The sequence below is a fragment of the Nerophis ophidion genome, linkage group LG15 (assembly GCF_033978795.1).
Source record: "Nerophis ophidion isolate RoL-2023_Sa linkage group LG15, RoL_Noph_v1.0, whole genome shotgun sequence".
Taxonomy (NCBI): Eukaryota; Metazoa; Chordata; class Actinopteri; order Syngnathiformes; family Syngnathidae; genus Nerophis; species Nerophis ophidion.
Window position 1 is genome coordinate 32,238,446 of NC_084625.1, and position 21,621 is coordinate 32,260,066.

The 21,621-nt window shown below is 41.7% G+C and overlaps 1 protein-coding gene across 5 annotated transcripts in view; it reads right to left on the reverse strand.

The window, feature by feature from the left end:
• Positions 1–1,105: 1,105 nt before the first annotated feature.
• The window catches only part of pola1 (polymerase (DNA directed), alpha 1), a 163,989-nt gene continuing 143,473 nt past the window's right edge, over positions 1,106–21,621 (reverse strand). For all 5 annotated transcript variants that reach the window (XM_061922032.1, XM_061922029.1, XM_061922030.1 and 2 more), the window contains one exon: positions 1,106–1,881. In XM_061922032.1, the coding sequence (XP_061778016.1) occupies positions 1,834–1,881 (48 nt within the window). In that variant the 3' untranslated portion in view covers positions 1,106–1,833. The remainder of the gene's footprint in view (positions 1,882–21,621) is intronic.

Genomic DNA, 21,621 nt, shown 5'->3' on the forward strand with positions numbered 1-21,621 from the left:
AAACTGTATTTAGTGGCAGTGGTTTTCTGAAGTGTTCCTGAGCCCATGTGGTGATATTCTTTAGCGATTGATGTTGATTTTTGATACAGTGCCGTCTGAGGGATCGAAGGTCACGGTCATTCAATATAGGTTTCCGGCCATGCTGCCTACGTGGAGTGATTTCTCCAGATTCTCTGAACCTTTTGATGACATTATGGACCGTAGATGTTGAAATCCCTAAATTTCTTGCAATTGCAGCTTGAGAAACGTTGTTCTTAAACTGTTTGACTATTTGCTCACGCAGTTGTGGAAAAAGGGGTGTACCTCGCCCCATCCTTTCCTGTGAAAGACTGAGCATTTTTTGGGAAGCTGTTTTTATACCCAATCATGGCACCCACCTGTTCCCAACTAGCCTGCATACCTGTGGGATGTTCCAAATAAGTGTTTGATGAGCATTCCTCAACTTTATCAGTATTTATTGCCACATTTCCCAACTTCTGTCACGTGTTGCTGGCATCAAATTCCAAAGTTAATGATTATTTGCAAAAAAACCAACTATCAGTTCGAACATCAAATATGTTGTCTTTGTAGTGCATTCAACTGAATATGGGTTGAAAATGATTTGCAAATCATTGTATTCCGTTTATATTTACATCTAACACAATTTCCCAACTCATATGGAAACGGGGTTTGTACGATTTACACAATGTGCCATCTTCACTGGTTTTGGAGTGTGTAAGAAAATATCTACAAAATCTTCAACCATTTCTCTGAGAATTAGGCATACCTGCACACCCGAAAAAATAGCTTAATCAAATATGTGTTGACGAAGACAATGCATTTTTCCATATTATGCAAAATGTGACTGCCATCATCACATAACAGTAACCCCATTACCAGATGTATCCTTGTGGCTGTAGTTTGCATTGCCGTGAAAGCTTTTTCAGTCACAACTACAATAATAAACATTGTTAAATCCATTCCTCTTCGACAGTGTCAATCAAAAACGAGCATTATCTTTGTAAAGGCAGATTTTTTTTTGTGTAGGTATACTTAATGTTGACATTTCAGGGTAATTATTGAGGCTACAGCAACGCCGCTCACGACAAATAATATTAATGCAGCATTTATTTCTTCTCTTTTTATTGTTCAAGTATCAAAACAGTATTACAAGTGACTCTAATTACAAAAGGATCGTTAGCTAAAGTGGGGTATACGCAGAAAATGACACGCATTAAAACACAAGAGAGTGAGAGCGGGGCGGGGGGATAAGGGACAAAAGCGGTTAAACAGAAGGCGGCGCATGAGAAAATTTTCTGTTCGATATCGAGACAAAAGAGTGAGGGTGAGGCAGCATGTGTGGTCTTTCCTCTCCCAAGTCAACTTCTACATCCTTTATCAGGCTTTTTCCTGACACACACACACAACCACACACACAGGATGAATGGGGGTAATCAGAACAAGTGTCCGATGGCTTCAGGGATCCAGTGGTCCGAGTGGGCTAGGTCGCTATCATTAGCTAATTAGCGCCTTTTGGACTATACTGAGCTGCTCTGGAGATAAGTCATTTTTTCTGTGCACACTCCGAGAGATGGTCATTTAGGTGTGATTACTCCCATGATGGGGGGTCAATTGACTGGCGTGTATGTGAGGTGCATGAAGGATGGAGAGGGTGTGATTGATTGGGGTTTAGAATGTGTACCAGAACCATTAGATGCACAAATGAGACATAATCCTACAATAAAAAATGTGGTAATTATTTTTTTTACTTGAGGGAAGAGAAGGATTGGAAGAGTTTAGTCAGGTTAATTTCGGCGTAGCCGCTGGCGGCGAGCGCTTTATCAGGCACTTCCTTCAGCTTCCTGTACACCTCCTTTTCTTTGTTCCACCAGCCAGCACGAGCTACAACAGAAATAAAGAGGAAAATGGTATTATTCTCAGCAAAAAAAGAAATAAAAAAAAAACATGCACTCATCAGGTGAATCTTACACATTTGCTCCTGGAACTGTAACTGGAGATGCTATGCTAGCGGCCTTTCATGCACACTTTGAAGGCTGGGATGGTGATGACAGAATTGGACCGATTTGTCGATGACGGCGCAATTGAGACAGGAACATGAGATCGATGGAAAAGCACAACGAGAGCGGTTAAGTCAATATTTGGTGTTATCCCCTCTGGTGGCCTTGCTGGGCGACACCTGATACCATTTGAAGCAGGCCGGTGGGCACTGCCGAATCTTTGCCACGTTGCCTATTGTGCATCAAGTGTCATAAAAACCAAGTAATAACACACTAGCGCTGCCTAAAAAAAAAAAAGACGGCCGCTGAAGAGAACTTCCAATTCAAAACGCCTTGTTTGGGGCCAAGTTCACCTGACAGCATTCTCATCAGCATGTCAAAAATCACATAATCAATCAAAAAACATCCCTTTTATTCATATAGCCCCTGATCACAAAAGTCTCAGCGCTTACATAAACCAGTCTGGAAGTTTCAACAAGTCAAATTTAAGACGTCTTTAACTTTAAGACTATAAAAAATATAATAACGCATTGGATTGTTTTTTTTTTCTTGTCCTGATGTTGGATGTCGTTGTGGTTTGTGCAGCCTTTTAAGGCATTTGTGATTCAAAGGCTATATGAATAAACTTTGATTTATTGATTGATTTCACATCGACAGCTGAGAGGCATTATTTACGATCTAGAATAAACGTTCCTAAGCACAGAGGCGAGAAAGCAGCTCACTAGCCGATGATGTCAACAACGTCACACAAGCTCCTTAGCTCTCGGTGATCACGGAGCCGCGTTAAATAATTTGTCTGCGTTAGCGCTTATTATAACAAAATCACTAACAACTGGTTGATATTCAAGTCACACAATGTAAGTGGAGTATTGTTGGCAGTTTATGGATGGCTACTTGAAAATTCCTGACTATTTTATACACCCCGCTAGCACCAACCCCCGCCTACCCACCCCCCTGTGCGTTGGTAAGGTGGGCGGGGTTTGGTGCTAGCGGGGTGTATAATATAGTCAGGAAGACTCATGGATGCAAAATATTCTGGGTATTTGTTGTGTTGCGTTTATGTTGTGTTACTGTGAGGATGTTCTCCCGAAATGTGTTTGTCAATCTTGTTTGGTGTGGCTTCACAGCGTGGCGCATATTAGTAAGAGTGTTAAAATTGTTTATATCACAACCATCAGTGTACTCTGTGTCACCCAGTATTGCCTTTCAATCTTGTATGTTTCTGCGGATGCTGCACACAACATGTTGCTGGACTGGCAGTTTGTACATGTTGTTGAAGGTGTCAAAGGCAATGGCTTCATAGCACCCCGAAAATCTCGTTATTTAAATAAGCACCAGCAAACTTCCGCGAGAATGATTGCGGCTCCCATTATTTTCTATACTCTGTGAAACGGGTCAAATTAGATCTATGAGTTGTAAAAGATGCCGACCCCTGATATATATAACAACGGGCGGATGGCGGGCGGTTGCGGTGTTGATAAAATGTTGGTTCGGGTGGATGGCAGGTGGATGACGACTTTAGTGATGCGGTTGCGGATGATATAATTGCCTATCCACGCATCTCTAATACATATATATATATATATATATATTTATATTCCTCGTGCACTAATTGACTGAAAGAGTGTGCACTTGATGTCATGAATTGCCTTAACAGTTAGTAGACACAGAGAGTAAAAAGTGGTAGAAAATGTATTAAAAATAATTTCACCCAGTTGTAGCTGAGATAGGCACTAGCGCCCCCCGCCACCCCAAAGGGAATAAGCGGTAGAAAATAGATGGATGGAAATAAAAATAAAATTAATGTATTTTTTTTTTTTTAACTTTGGACTCCTCGCGGGCCGGATTTTGGACGTTGTTAGGAGACACCTGCTCTAGAACTACAACTGGTTCGGAACTAACAGTGTTCGGATTGTAATCGACCAAAAATGATTAGCAGCAAAGTAGACAGCTGTCAACATTGTGGCTTGGAAAGTGAACGCAAGCGACAAGTAAGGTAGCTCGATGATGCTAACTACCGAGCTTGTTTTGGCGCCACTGCTTGTTGTCTCTCTATCCTGCAATGTTGTGCAGCGCTAAGGGCGAGGGTTCAACACATTTTGTTGGATTCTATTTTTTTGTAATATTTCATTTAAAAAAAATTCACATGCCAGCAAATGAACAGAGTAAGTCCTCATCAGTCATCATAATCTTTGTTTACCTGAGCGGAGGCAGGACTGCTACCCAACATGCTAGTCACCGCTGGCAAAAAGTGACATGAAGGGAAGTTGGACTTGAAAGTTGAATTTGCACGTCGGCGTTGCTGTAGGCTTCCGTTAAGTTTTCCCTGGTGCTATGCTGAGCCAAAACAACACACCGTTGCTCGCGCACAGTGATCATTTTTGACCGAGCAGAACAGTTAGCCTAGTCTTATTCCGTTGTGTACTTATCTTATAGCGCAGTGGTTCTCAAATGGGGGTACACGTACCCCTGGGGGTACTTAAAGGTATGCCAAGGGGTACGTGACATTTTAAAAAAATATTCTAAAAATAGCAACAATTCAAAAATCCTTTATAAATATATTTATTGAATAATACTTCAACAAAATATGAATGTAAGTTCATAAACTGTGAAAAGAAATGCAACAATGCAATATTCAGTGTTGACAGCTAGATTTTTTGTGGACATGTTCCATAAATATTGATGTTAAAGATTTATTTTTTTGTGAAGAAATGTTTAGAATTAAGTTCATGAATCCAGATGGATCTCTATTACAATCCCCACTTTAAGTTGATGATTACTTTTATATGTGTTGAAATCTTTTTCTATAATTGAATCACTTGTTTATTTTTCAACAAGTTTTTAGTTATTTTTTTCCAAACAGTTCAAGAAAGACCACTACAAATGAGCAATATTTTGCACTGTTATACAATTTAATGAATCAGAAACGGATGACATAGTGCTGTTTTTTACTTCTGTTCTGATGAGGGGGTACTTGAATTAAAATAATGTTCACAGGGGGTACATCACTGAAAAAAGGTTGAGAACCACTGTTCTCAAAAATCTAAACATTTAAAAGCAAGACTGAAGTTAATGCATGTTGTACATAAAAGTGATGTTAAAACATTTTTAGAGACATTTTGTAATCTTATAAAAGTTTTTTTTTAATAGACATTTTATGGCCTTATATTCAAATTGTTCGATTTAGGACTTTTTAAGACCTCGAATATACTTTGACAAACTCATAACAACATCCCCTGATCTAAACCCACATCCAGGCAAGGAAAAACTTAAAAGACCCCAGCTGGGGTATAAGAAGAGACCGAGAGAAGGGACCACAGATATAGGCAACACCCTCTTCCAGGGTGATTGGTTGCAACAGATGTTGAGTGGATATAATTATTGAATTGTGAAATAAATAGATATTGTTGGAGTCCAGCCCACTGGGAAGCCAAAACATTGTCGCGGGGAATCGTTTACTGTGGACAAATGATGCACTTTTAAGTACCAGGCTACCCTGTAAGGTTGACCTTTAACCATTTGGGAACTCAAAACCTTCCAAAATTCACTTTCATTATTATGTACTTGTAATATGCTTTTCTTTCCTTGTATTTGATGATATTGGTAAAGCTAGTATGTCTGTTCTGCAAAACAATCTTAACCAATGAATCTTTCTTGGCGTCAGAAGTGGGATTCTTTTTGAAGTGAAATTGTCAACATGCGATGAATAGACATTTTTATGGATGATATACTGTAAACACATTTAATTGTCCATATGGCCAGTTGTCCCCTACAGCCCTATCTCCTGTCTTGTCCTTCCTTCCTGCTACATTAGCGGCTGCTGGATAAATAACAGCCTGCCGAGTGCTGTGAGAACAAAGGTTAGATACACAGAAATCTATACACACACGCACACACAATTGATGGCAGTTAAACACTTAAAAAGCACACCAACTCTGTCATCCATTCACCCGCACGGACAGAAAATGGTGTAGTTAACTTTGACGTCATCAGCAAGTGTTAGGAGAATATCATCATGCTAACAGGGACATGGTTGGAGGCAAGAGGAAGAGGAGGGTGATGATGCATGATCAAGCCAAAGCAATCATGTCATCATTTCTAAAAAGGTAGGGTAAAAAAAGAAAAATCACTCTCCTCATCCCTTTGCCCCCCATTCCCATTATTGCTCTTCCTCCTGCTTCAATCACACAGCAGCGAACAGATAAAATAAGGATTTAAGAGTGGCGCCAAAAAGAATAGCGCCCACTGATACCTAGATGTCGGACAGGTCAAAAGCAAAAATGACGTGTTGAACTTAAATAGTGAGGTTTATTTGAGGTGAGTCAAGGTACAAAAGGCTTTGGGTTAAACCGTCTGTATGCTTTCACTTTTGTTTTTAATCAGCAGTGTAATCCACTTAAATGTGCAAATAAAGTAACGTCTATTCACGTTTGCACTTGCTTTGTATATTTTTAGTTAATATATATATATCTATTTATTTTTCATCTTTGTGTTTCTTTTTAACTAGTTGTCATACTCATTGCTTGGTTTGCTAGAAACTTAGCATCTTGGGAAGAAAAAGCCTGTTAGAACTGCAATTGCATTTTTTTTCTTTGAGGAACTCTCTGGCAAATTACAGGAGCTTCTGCTGCTTTGTTGTCAAGCTATTGGTGAAGCCAAAGTAGCAATTAGCCTCCAGCCTTCAAAGCCTACTGAAATGAGATTTTCTTATTTAAACGGGGATAGGAGGTCCATTCTATGTGTCATACTTGAGCATCTCGCGATATTGCCATATTTTTTGCTGAAAGGATTTAGTAGAGAACATCCACGATAAAGTTCGCAACTTTTGGTGCTGATAAAAAAGCCTTGCCTGTACCGGAAGTCGCAGACGATGATGTCACAAGGGTGAGGGCTCCTCAGGTCCTCACATTGTTTATAATGGGAGCCTCCAGCAGCAAGAGTTATTCAGACCGAAAAAACGACAATTTCCCCATTAATTTGAGCGAGGATGAAAGATTTGTGGATGATGATATTGATAGCGAAGGACTAGATAAAAAAAAAGTAACAAAAAAAAAAAGGCAATTGCATTGGGACGGATTCAGATGTTTTTTAGACATATTTACGAGGATAACTCTGGGAAATCCCTTATCTTTCTATTGTGTTGCTAGTGTTTTAGTGAGATTAAATAGTACTTGATAGTCGGAGGGATTTGTCCACGGATGTCTTGACGCCAGTGTCTCAGCTGATCTCCGGTAAGAGGCGAATTTTTACCGCAATTTTCTCACCGAAACCTGCCGGTTGACAAGTGGTCGGGATCCATGTTCGCTTGACCGCTCTGATCCATAGTAACGCTTCACCTCCGGGAATTTTAAACAAGGAAACACCGTGTTTGTGTGGCTAAAGGCTAAAGCTTCCCACCTCCATCTTTCTACTTTGACCTCTCCATTATTAATTGAACAAATTGCAAAAGATTCAGCAACACAGATATCCAGAATAATGTGTAATTGCGCCATGAAAAGAGACGACTTTTAGCCGCAAATGGTGCTGCGCTATGTCCCCTCCAACCCGGGACGTCACGCGCCATCATTCCGCGACGTTTTCAACAAGTAACTCCGCGGGAAATTTACAATTGTAATTTAGTAAACTAAACCGGCCGTATTGGCATGTGTTGCAATGTTAATATTTCATCATTGATATATAAACTATCAGACTGCGTGGTCGGTAGTAGTGGGTTTCAGTAGGCCTTTCACACTCTATGCCACAGGTGTTGGACTAATCAGGGTGGAGCTTACCAAACCGTTAACTAGTGTTGTCCCGATACCAATATTTTGGTACCGGTCCCAAAAGTATTTCGCTACTTTTCTGAATAAAGGGGAGCACAAAAATTTTCATTATTGGCTTCATTTCAACAAAAAAATGTCATGATACATGTTTATTATTGCAAGTTTGTCCTTCAATAAAATAGTGAACAAAATAGACAACTTGACTTTTAGTAGTAAGTAAACAAACATCCATCCACCCATCCATTTCTACCGCTTATTCCCTTTCGGGGTCGCGGGGGGCGCTGGCGCCTATCTCAGCTACAATCGGGCGGAAGGCGGGGTACACCCTAGACAAGTCGCCACCTCATCGCAGGGCCAACACAGATAGACAGACAACATTCACACTCACATTCACACACTAGGGACCATTTAGTGTTGCCAATCAACCTATCCCCACCTATCCCCAGGTGTAAACAAAGCTCCTAATTAGTCTGCTGACATATGCAGTAACATATTGTGTGATTTATACACCTATTATTTTGTCAAAATTAAGGACAAGTGGTAGAAAATGAATTATTAATCTACTTGTTCATTTACTGTTAATATCTGCTTACTTTCTTTTATAATATGTTCTATCTACACTTCTGTTAAAATGTAATAATCACTTATTCTTCTGTGGTTTGATACTTGACATTAGTTTTGGATGATACCACACATTTGGGTATCAATCCGATACCACGTAGTTACAGGATCATACATTGGTCATATTCAAAGTCTTCATGTGTCCACTGACATATTTCCTGAGTTTATAAACATAACATACATCTTAAAAAAAAAGAAAGAAGATTTTGTGATGCTAAAAAATATTGATGTAATCATAGTAGTATCCACTAGATATGCTCTTGTACTTGGTATCATTACAGTGGATGTTAGGTGTAGATCCACCAATGGCTTTTGTTTAAATTGTAGCGTCCTGGAAGAGTTGGTGCAGCAGGGAATTCTGGGAATTTCTTTTTGTAGTGGTTACGTTGTGTTGCAGTGCAAATATTCTCCCAAAATGCCAATGTTGTTTAGTGTGGTTTCACTATATGGCACATGTTTATGATAGTGTTGGCATTGTTCATACTGCCACTCTTAGTGTGACATATATGGCTGTTAAGTAAGTATGCTCTTCATTCGCTTGTGTGCAGTGTGTTAACAGTCAAGATGATCACTTTACTGGTTAATTGTCAGGCATAATGGAGTCTTGGTTAGACTTTGTTAACTATAGACCAGGGGCGCTCACACTTTTCTGCAGGCGAGCTACTTTTCAATTGACCAAGTCGAGGAGATCTACCTCATTCCTATTTATAATTTATATTTATTTATTTATGAAAGAGACATTTTTGTTAACAAGTTAATGGTGTTTAATGATAATACAAGCATGTTTAACACACATAGATTCCTTTCTTTCATGAAGACAAGAATATAAGTTGGTGTATTTGATTCTGATGACTTGCATTGATTGGAATTAGACAGTGGTGCTGATAACGTCCGCATTTTCAAATGGAGGAAAAAAAAAGTCCTCCTTTCTGTCCAATACCACATGAAAGTGGTTGGATTTGGCATCTCATTTGTCCAACTTGCATACTCGTTTTTAAACACTTTGTTATGAGAGTAGCATATGTGTGTGGCCCTTTAATGTCTGGCAGCAGGTGAGTGACGTCAGTGAGTGTGCGGGTGGGCAAGCGAGTGAGAAAGTGGTCGCTGAGGGCAGGGGAGAAATACATTGGCATCAAACTCCGTAGCTTGCTAGCTTGTGCACGCTAGCTTTCTGAGACTCTTATTTTGTTAGCACAGGCAGGATGAAGCAGGTCTTTTATGGTGAAGACAGGAACTGTGCAGTCGGTCTTTAGAGTTTTGACAGTAGTTACGGAGTCTCTAGAAATAAAATGTGTTTCTCTGCGTCCGCCCTGTTAGTGATTTTTTTCTTAAATATGAGCTTGCAGCAGCCAGCGTCATCTCACAAGATCCTCGGGTGCCGAGAATGTCAAACAACTGACGAAAGTGAAGTCTTGGTATGATTGATGATTGCTCATTTTTATGTATATTTTTTAATGCCTGGCTTGAGATCGACTGACACACCCTCCGAGATCGACCAGTCGATCGCGATCGACGTAATGGGCACCCCTGCTATAGACTATATTTAACAAGTCCATCGTCATGATTCCGGTGCGTAGTGAACCGAGCAATGTATCCGTTTTCCCTTTTCTGTCTACACACTGGTGCTGCTTGTGAGTACTCCATGATTGTGCATCGGTGAACATGCTCGTTGTGCCGTGACATGTGGGACCGGTAGTTTTTAGAGGCGGTATAGTACCGAATAAGATTCATTAGTATCGCGGTACTATACAAATACCGATATACCATACAACCCTACCTTAAACCAAACCAAACTGTACCGCTTGGTGGAAACGTGGTTCTCGTAGCAAGGGAGAACCCCTTGTTGTTGGAGTGGTACTTTGAACAAATTTTTTCACGCTATTTGAGGCCAGGCATAACAGATTCAATGAGGCACTGCGGATAAAAAAAAAACAGAGTTCAACATTTGAGTATATACCGTAGGGTAAATAACACGGAAAGGCATTGGACTTAATTGCCTTGATTGGCTTGTGGGAAAATTATCAATTTGTAATATTTCTAATGGAACAGGATAATTTCTCTTTCGCATGCAAAAATTTGAAATACAAGCAACCCTAGAATTAGTTGGCGTTGTAAGACCGCAACATCTGGTCTTACTCGCTAGCATTACCTTATAGCTAGAAATCGACATAACTGTTTTTTGGGAAGCGAGAAAGCAAGTTTTGCGAAAAGTGTTGAGAAGAAGAAGTGGATAATTTTCATTCAATTAAATAAAGAAATCATCAAAAACATGACAGTGTGTCGCCTACTATGCATAGCTAGCGCTAGTCCGCACCTTACTGAGACCGAATCGGTGTGAAGCCAGCCAAGGATGTTGAAATAATATCTAAAATGTAGACATTAAACCATGAAAATATGGAGAAACTGCTGACAGTGTGTTTGAGAAAGAAACATCTGGAAGGAGATCCTAAAAAAGTCAAGTTTCCAAAGTAAATGCTGTACATTATTATGATATCTTTTTTACAAAACTACTGTAATTGTTTGTACTACATTTTATTGTAATATAATATTTATTATCTAAAAGCTTGTTTTTCCTTTTGAAAGGCATGTTACATGCTAAAATTGTGCTGTTGCGGGGGTGGGGAGCAAACACCAATTAAATTGATTTCCCTTTATTTCAAAAGGAGATGTCAATTTGAGATACAAGTGCTTTGAGTTAAGAGCTCAGTCACAGAACCAATTAAGCTTGTAAGTTGAGTTACTACTGTATTCTTGAAAAGTAGTTCACAGAGTATGCCCGTCCGTGGTAAAATCTGGGAACCAGGATAAAATATGTTAAATGAACATATATTGCCTCATTCAAACACACCGAATGACCTCCCACACACACTCTTGCATGCACACACACATCACGCACTTACACACACAGCCAACATATTTGGGGTTATCTTCCCTCTAAGGTGTTGCCATAGACCCGCGCACTCTCCGGCGGCGCTGGGCACGTCAGGGCTCTGCACGCTCTAACTAGGTGTAAATACAATAACAAGCCTATAATTAAGTGAGCATGATGAAGTTAATGGAGATCGGCCATCGCGTCGGCCGCCTCCATGAATATTCCATTAGGTTGGTGGCGGCGGGCAGCTGGAATAGCAGTTAATTTAATCACCACTCGGAGCACGGGGGAAACTTCTTTGTGTGAGTGTAATTGCACAGAATGAATAATTGATTCGACAATCGCACCCGCGGACTTAGCCACTCCGCAGAGAAGAAGGGGAGTATGAGGAGCGGGAAGGAGGTGTAGAGAATGGAAAAGAGGGAGAGAGAGCGGGGACCAAATGCAGAAGCCTGGCAGTAAAAGGGATCATAAGAAAAGTGTGACGAGGGGACAATTTGTATTTTATCAATGCGGCAAAATGACATTACTTGATCGCAATCACGCTGCCCACACTCAAAGATGTGTTGGTGGGGGTCGGGGGCAACAGATGCAAAGACGAAAAGAAATCATTGACTCATTGGTATGATACGTTTCCAGCCAAGGGACTGACGGCACGTTTTTACCGCGGCCGTGTGTGCATAATCCATTAGTAGCTCTCCTGCCGCGGATGAAATTACCTCCATGTTTTACTCAGACGAGGCAATCAAGCACAAAAACGCAGCGCACATGTAGATAAGATGCTCTCGTTCTTTCGAGATCGCGTTCCGACACGGTGCTCTTTTGTGTTGAGCCGCTCCACTTCAATGTGCGCTATTGTGCATGTTGAGCACATACACATACGAATGCTGCCATAGATTGTAATTGCGCAGATATTACCTAAAAGATTGTACTATTGGAAATTAAACATGTGCAGGCACAGCCATTGCACAGCTTTCAATTGCATTTGGAAAATCTTTACGGCTGCATATGACAATTATCGATAAAATTATATTTTGTTTGTATTTGTGGGATTGCAAGAAACTGCAGCGACTGTGGGAAATCCATTACATTGTGCACACTTTTGAACATGGGCACTAAAAATGGTAACACCATATAAGACTAAAATTGAGGAAGTTTGTATTATTTATTGTATTAAGTTGAACTATTAAGAATGATATGTATTAAGTTGTATTATTTTTTCAAAACTATAGCAGGTTACTTTCTGTTGTAAAATGGTTATATCTAGGGCTAAACAATTAATAAAATTTGGATTTGATTATGGCTTCTCACGATCATGAAAATATAATATTAAAAAAAACACAACAGGGATCAATGGGCCGCGCAACGTGCAGGCCTATTCTAAAGCTTGTAAGGGTGGAGCGAATGAGCGGAAAAAAAAGAATGTCTTTTTGAAATTTAGGATCTTACCATGGTTGCTACTTACTATTTGACACATCGCTAGTATGCCTAATCAATAATCACTAACTCAAAAAAAAAAAAAATAAGGCATATGATTTCCGTGTTGACATAACAGCGAACAACGTCATAGAAAAATGACCAAATCCGCTGTTCAAATGCAGAATATCAGGGAAATTGACATAAATGTGAGTGAAATACTGTCATTGTGAGAAGGAACATTTTTGGGGGGAAATAATGTGTTCGGGACCACTCATTCACACACTAAACACACAATCGCTTTGTCCTTAACAAGGTCGAGACGGTCACTTGAAACTGCGACTAAACTACAAAGCTAAAACTAGCAAGAACAGTCCATACACCCACAATCCATTTTATCTGCTTGTGTTGTTGTGAACGACATCATCAATGCAAGATAAACTCACAAACACGACAGCAGTCGCAACTTGAGCAGCGCTCTCCTTTTTTTGTTTTAAACAGCCTCAAGTCGCCTTCACACATCAAGTTGAGATCGGCCGCACACTTCCCTCCTTCACAATAAAGGCACAGTGCGCCACATCCGGTCTGACTGTGCTAACAAAATAATGGTTTCAAAAAAGTACCTGACACAAGCATAGTATTTATGAATCTACACAACTGTTATGCGTTGACCTAAAATAATGGTAAACATCTTTCAAAGATGTATTGCACTAATAAATGTTAGAGATTTGGAATTTAATTCACAGACATTTATAAAATTTGATTTGATACAAAAAACACATTCTATGGTGGTAAAATAAGTGTAAAAGGTAAAAAAAATTAATAATTGTTTTTATATTGCTATTGTTATTTAAATGTATTATTTAAATAATTTTGTTGTGGTTTATTAGTTACTAATATATATTTGTTTTTTATTAAACTATATTTAAAGTTGAGCTTTGGTAGTACAATAAATAGTCATTATTTGAAAACATGAGTAATCGTTAAAATGACAATATCAATCAAAAAATCGTGATTATTATTTTTGCCATAATCGTCCAGCCCTAGTTATATCTATACTTCTGTTAAAGTACAATAAGCACGTACTAATCTCTTGTTTGATACTTTACATTAGTTGTGGGTGAATCAATCCAATAACAAGTAGTTACAGGGGCAGTATCGATCATACCAATGTTGATAGTTCAAATTTCTAAGATTATTTATGATTCCATTTAAGATCACAAATGTAATAAGAAAAAAAACACAATCTCAGTGTAACAATATCTATTAAATATTTAATTTATGTCCTACTACTGGCTGATTTAAATGCTTAGGTCCAGAGACTTATTTCATCCATCCATTTTCTACCGCTTATTCCCTTTCGGGGTCGCGGGGGGCGCTGGCGCCTATCTCAGCTACAATCGGGCGGAAGGCGGGGTACACCCTGGACAAGTCACCACCTCATCGCAGGGCTAACACAGATAGACAGACAACATTCACACACTAGGGCCAATTTTAGTGTTGCCAATCAACCTATCCCCAGGTGCATGTCTTTGGAAGTGGGAGGAAGCCGGAGTACCCGGAGGGAACCCACGCATTCACGGGGAGAACATGCAAACTCCACAAAGAAAGATCCCGAGCCTGGATTTGAACCCAGGACTGCAGGAGCTTCGTATTTCATAAGTTTGTAAACAATAGTAAAAACAACAATAAAAAATATTAATCCAGTATCGGCCGTAAAATGATATTACACTTGGTATCCTTAATGTCAATATTTGTATCGATCTGTCCACCACCTTTTTTAACATTCAACAGCTCCAGCATGGGGTAGGCTTATCCTCCTACGGTGTGCAGTATGACATGTTTATTTTTTACTTGTTCTCTTGGGATGATACTAGTTAGAAACGTACTATATTTTCTACCGCGGAGGCGAGGGTTACAGACTTAGAAGTGGCTTTACAATGTGGAGGGACGTTAGCCGCTAGCTAGAATGCGTTTGTTCACTTGACACTGTCAAATTTGCAGGACACGCTAGAAGATTAAGATGCATTCTCACGATATAGCGATAATTTTAAAAGCTTTATTGTCTTCAAAATTTGTATTGTATATACCGTATGAGTTTATTTCAAACATGCAAACATACAACATGATACATCACAATTTCCAGTTTCTCTTTTCAACATGTTCGAAAAGGAGTAGGAAGAAGCAGAGCTTATTTATTCCTACCCTTTTTCTTTTACATAACAGTTGCTAAAAATTTTGTTCACTTCCTGTTCTCAATGTCTTCACAATATACTCCATAAGTAATTAATTAAAAATAAATAAAGAAATAATTGTTGAAGTTTTATTCCATACGATGAGATAAGTAAGATTATTTTGAGAATGAAAGAATGAATGGGTGAATATATCCAGAATGTTTATCATGATTCTTCTTATAATTGTTCGGAGTATAAGTCGCTCCGGAGTATAAGTCACACCTCCCGAAAATGCATAATAAAGAAGGAAAAAAAGCATATATAAGTCGCACTGGAGTATAAGTCGCATTTTGGGGGAAATTTCTTTGATAAAACCCAACACAAAGAATAGACATTTAAAAGGCAATTTAAAATAAATAAAGAATAGTGAACAACAGGCTGAATAAGTGTACGTTATATGATGCATAAATAACTAACTGAGAAGGTGCCTGGTATGTTAACGTAACATATTATGGTAAGAGTCATTCAAATAACTATAACATATAGAACATGCTATACGTTTACCAAACAATCTGTCACTCCTACTCGCTAAATCCCATGAAATCTTATACGTCTAGTCTCTTACGTGAATGAGCTAAATAATATTATTTGATATTTTACGGTAATGTGTTAATAATTTCACACATAAGTCGCTCCTGAGTAAAAGTCGCACCCATGGCCAAACTATGAAAAAAACTGCGAATTATAGACCGAAAAATACGGTAGTCTATATCCCGCAACCCGAATACGCATGCACTGTAAAAGACACCACTTTCAACAAGACAATACAAAATGTATTCATAATGTGACAGAAATTCCACTATAGCGCATGCACATCTCTCACACAATCAGCACTCTACACCAGGGGTAGGGAACCTATGGCTCTAGAGCCAGATGTGGCTCTTTTGATGACTGCATCTGGCTCTCAAATAAATCTTAGCTGACATTGCTTAACACGATAAGTAATGAATAATTCAGCTGGTAATCACGATGTTAAATATAACGTTCAAAATATAAGACATTCTCATGCATTTTAATCCATCCAGCCGTTTTCTACCACACCTGTTCAATAAATAACAACTTTATTAAAAAGAATTAGAGACTTATTACACTCTAAAAATGTTGGTCTTACTTAAAAAATGCACGCATTCAGTTGAATTTAGTGTCAAAAAATATGATATGGCTCTCAAGGAAATACATTTTAAAATATTTGGCTTTCATGGCTCTCTCAGCAAAAAAAGGTTCCCGACCCCTGCCCTACACGGTGCATAGATTTGTACGTCTCTACCCGGTAATCTGAGCAATGCGGCTCCTCGGTGTGTAATGCAGTAATAAGTGGTATTACGACCACAGGACAGAAGATAACACCTTCAACCTATACTTCTTAGCAGCATGGAAGTGTGTGTGCATGTGTGTGAAACGGCTTTGATGAAACCCAGAGGCTGTCAACCTTTGTTAGTGGAGCACAAACATGCATACCTGCTGGCACAGGCAAATCCCCGCAAGACTGATGATTGCGTCTGGTCAATTCCAACTTTGGACACTGAGGTGTAAGGCTGACAAGATGTCAAAATGGGGGAAAATACGGAATTGGTACTACATTAGTGAAGTGAGGACAACCGGAATATAATTACTATCCACTAAAAATGACAACACACAACAATAATTGTCTTAATATCGGGCAACACAAGTGAGTACCAAGATAATTGTGTGGCAGCATAAGTGCTGTCAGCATTGGGGAGCTACAGTTCATTGAGGGGAACATGCCTGGGGCTTGTGGTTTGTCCAAAAGGTGCTTTACTTTGTAGTGGATTTTAAAGATAACAAGTCCATGGTTCAAGAATTCTCTATTGATATGCACATTTATGCAGAAACTTTTTTTCTGACATCTTCCATTTTGAAAATGTCACTTCCACTTCTGTTTGTGATCTTTAATGATATTCTCTGGTGAGTTGCTGCCTACCACTTTAAGAGATATGTATCAGGAAATACATTGACATGTGTCATGGCAAGCCTTCCACATCTGAACAGATATGGTACCAATTCCTGGTACCTGGAATTAATACCGGTTCTTAACGGTACAAACTTTCAGTACTTTTGTGTGTTTATACATTTTTGTTTTTAAATATACATTTACATTTTTTTACAAAACATTTAAACATGAAGTGATGATTGTGTCCAGTTGTTATATCTTGTTTTATTATTATATTTTTAAGTGAAATGGCGACTTGCCAGGGTGTACCCCGCCTTCTGCCCGATTGGAGCTGAGATAGGCGCCAGCGCCCCCCGCAACTCCAAAAGGGAATAAGCGGTAGAAAATGGATGGAATTTTAAGTAAATTTCTTCTTGCTGTCATGATCCACATCTTGGATCATGGCATATTCTGGTTTTGGTTCTGTTTGTTATCACATTCTGTCTAGTATTTTTTTCCTCAGTTCTTTGTGGCACTTCCTGGTTTTGTTCCGTTGTCATAGTTACCCATTTAGTTTCACATGTCTCTCCTTTGATCACGCGCACCTGCCCTTGATTAGTTATCTCCCTATTTAAGACCGCCTTTGTTTGACATTCTTTCTTGGACTCTTGTTTGCTTCACGCTACAGTTAACGTCGCTCTTTCCAGCATTGTGGTAACTACCTTCATGTACTTAGCTTCCATGCTATTTCAGTTGTTTGTCCCTAGCTCATGCTAGCGCTTTCTGTTTTGTTTGTTAGTGCCTTTGAGCAAGTGTTTTTGGTTCTTAGTCTGTTTTAGTTAGTATAAATACATTATTGTTCCTACCTCACGCTGTATCCATCTTTGCTGCACCCACGAGAGAACAACTCGTCACCATAATGCCACCAAGACGTCACACTTGCATTGAAAATTACAACATAAACAAGAGGCAGTTTGGCTGAAGCCGCTTTTAGTGCTGCTGCAGTGCTGGTCAAATGGTAGTGTTAGGGATGTAACTATGAAAATGTTATATTAAGGTTGTTGTGAACAAAAGTAGGACTGTTATTATGATCACAATATTGTTGAATGTGCTCAAAAAGTACTTATAAACACACAGATTTTGTTTAACCAAAATAAATAGACATTGCTAGAAAACCCACTGTTTTGCATTGTTGCTTTTCTTATTGTTCAATTATAGAGTTTTAAATGGGTTATACTTGTATTGCGCTTTTCTACCATCAATGTACTCGATGGGCTTTGACACAATTTCCACCTTCACCAATTCACACACACATTCACACACTGATGGCGGGAGCTGCCATGCAAGGCCCTAACCACAACACATCAGGAGCAAGGGTGAGGTGTCCTCCTCAAGGACACAACGGACGTGACTAGAATGGCGGAAGCGGAAGATCAAACCAGGTACCCTCAGGTTGCTGGCATGGGCGCTCTATCAACCGAGCTGCCCCACTTCCTGTCTAAACTTTCATTGTTTTAAATATTGCTCTGTACTTTAGCACTTTAAGATTCATTTAAATGAAAAGAGCATTACGTATACAATCTATTATCTATTATTTCTTGAGGGCTTACTACTCTCTCCTCCCTGAGCTGCCACCTTAATGTGGCAGAGGAGTTTGCGTGTCCCAATGATCCTAGGAACTATGTTGTCCGGGGGCTTCTATGCCCCCTGGTAGGGTCTCCCAAGGCAAACTGGTCCTAGGTGAGGGATCAGACCTCTATGAAGAACATAAAAAAAGGACCCAGATTTCCCTCCCCCGGACGCAGGTCACCGGGGCCCCCCTCTGGAGCCAGGCCCGGAGGTGGGGCACGATTGCGAAGAGGCAACGTGGGTCCCCCCTCCAATGGGCTCACTACCCATAGCAGGGGCCATAGAGGTCGGGTGCAATGTGAGCTGGGGGGCAGCCGAAAGCAGGGCACTTGGCGGTCCGATCGTCGGCTACATAAGCTAGCTCTTGGGACGTGGAACGTCACCTCACTGGGAGGAGAATGAGCCTGAGCTACTGCGCGAGGGGGGAAGTTCCGGCTATATATAGTCGGACTCACTTCGAAGCACAGCAAGGGCTCTGGAACCAGTTCTCTTGAGAGGGGCTGGACTCTCTTCCACTTTGGCGTTGCCGGCAGTGAAAGGCGACCGGCTGGGGTGGCAATTCTTGTTGCCCTCTGGCTCAAGGCCTGCACTTTGGAGTTCAACCCAGTGGACGAGAGGGTAGCTTACCTCCGCCTTCGGGTGGGGGGGAACGGGTCCTGACTGTTGTTTGCGCTTATGCGCCAAACAGCAGTTCAGAGTACCCACCCTTTTAGGATTTACTCGAGAGAGTACTGGAGAGTGCGCCCCCGGGTGATTCCCTCGTTCTACTGGGGGACTTCAACGCTTATGTTGGCAACGACAGTGAAACGTGGAGAGGCGTGATTGGGAAGAATGGCCGCCCGGATCTGAACCTGAGTGGTGTTTTGTTATTGGACTTTTGTGCTTGTCACAGATTGTCCATAACGAACACCACGTTCAAACATAAGGGTGTCCATACGTGCACTTGGCACCAGGACACCCTAGGCTGCAGTTCCATGATCGACTTTGTAGTTGTGTCATCGGATTTGCGGTCTCATGTTTTGGACATTTGGCTGAAGAGAGAGGGGCGGAGCTTTCTACCGATCACCTGGTGGTGAGTTGGCTGCGATGGTGGGGAAGGATGCCGGACAGACCTGGCAGGCCCAAACGCATTGTGAGGGTTTGCTGCGAACGCCTGGCAGAGTCTCCTGTCAGAGAGAGTTTCAATTCCCACCTCCGGGATAACTTTGAACATGTCACGAGGGAGGCACTGGACATTGAGTCCGAGTGGACAATGTTCCGCACCTCTATTGTCGAGGCGGCCGATTGGAGCTGTGGCCGTAATCGTACAACCCGCTGGTGGACACAAGCGGTGAGGGATGCCGTCAAGCTGAAGAAAGAGTCCTATCGGGCTCTTTTGGCTCATAGGACTCCAGAGGCGGCAGATGGGTACCGACAGGCCAAGCGGTGTGCGGCTTCAGCGGTTGCGGAGGCAAAAACTCTGACATGGGAGGAGTTAGGGGAAGCCATGGAAAATGACTTCGGGAGGGCTTCGAAGCAATTCTGGACCACCATCCGCCGGCTCAGGAAAGGGAAGCAGTGCAATGTCAACATCGTGTATGGTAGGGATGGTGTTCTGCTGACCTCGACTACGGATGTTGTGGATCAATGGAGGGAATACTTCGAAGACCTCCTGAATCCTACCAGCACGTCTTCCTATGAGGTGGGCTTTCCTATTTCTGGGGCTGAGGTTGCTGAGGTAGTTAAAAAGCTCCTCGGTGGCAAGGCTGGTTGAGATCCGGCCGGAGTTCCTAAAGGCTCTGGATGCTGTGGGGCTGTCTTGGTTGGCAAGACTCTGCAACATTGCGTGCGCATCGGGGGCGGTACCTCTGGATTGCCAGACCGGGGTGGTGGTTCCTCTCTTTAAGTAGGGGAACCGGAGGGTGTGTTCCAACTATCATGGGACCACACTCCTCAGCCTTCCTGGTAAGGTCTATTCAGGTATACTGGGGAGGAGGCTACGCCAGATAGTCGAACATTGGACTCAGGAGGAACAGTGTGGTTTTCGTCCTGCTCGTGGAACTGTGGACCAGCTCTATACTCTGGGCAGGGTTCTTGAGGGTGCATGGGAATTTACCCAACCAGTCTACATGGGCTTTGTGGACTTGGAGTAGGCATTTGACTGTGTACCCCGGGAAGTCCTGTGGGGAGTGCTCAGAGAGTATGGGGTAACAGACTGTCTTATTGTGGCGGTCCGCTCCCTATATAATCAGTGTCAGTGCTTGGTCCGCATTGCTGGCAGTAAGTCAGACCCGTTTCCAGTGAGGGTTGGACTCCGCCAAGGCTGCCCTTTGTCACCGATTCTGTTCATAACTTTTATGGACAGAATTTCTAGGCGCAGTCAGGGCGTTAAGGGTATCTGGTTTGGTGGCTGCAGGATTAGATCTCTGCTATTTGCAGATGATGTGGTCCTGATGGCTTCATCTGGCCAAGATCTTCAGCTTTGACTGGATCGGTTCGCAGCCGAGTGTGAAGCGACTGGGATGAGAATCAGCACCTCCAAGTCTGAGTCCATGGTTCTCGCCCGGAAAACGGTGGAGTGCAATCTCCTGGTTGGGGTGGAGATCTTGCCCCAAGTGGAGGAGTTCAAGTACCTCAGAGTCTTGTTCACGAGTGAGGAAAGAGTGGATCGTGAGATAGACAGGCGGATCGGTGCGCTGCTTCAGAAATGCGGATGCTGTATCGATCCATTGTGGTGAAGAAGGAGCTGAGCAGGAAGGCAAAGCTCTCAATTTACCGGTCAATCTACGTTCCCATCCTCACCTATGGTCATGAGCTTTGGGTCATGACCGAAAGGACAAGATCACGGGTACAAACGGGCGAAATGAGATTCCTCCACCGGGTGGCGGGGCTCTCCCTTAGAGATAGGGTGAGAAGCTCTGTCATCCGGGAGGAGCTCAAAGTAAAGCTGCTGCTCCTCCATATCAAGAGGAGCCAGATGAGGTGGTTCGGGCATCTGGTCAGGATGCCACCCGAACGCCTCCCTAGGGAGGTGTTTCGGGCACGTCCGACCGGTAAGAGACCCCGGGAAAGACCCAGGACACGTTGGGAAGACTATGTCTCCCGGCTGGCCTGGGAACGCCTCGGGATCCCCCGGGGGGAGCTGGACGAAGTGGCTGGGGAGAGGGCAGTCTGGGCTTCCCTGCTTTGGCTGCTGCCCCCGCGACCCGACCTCGGATAA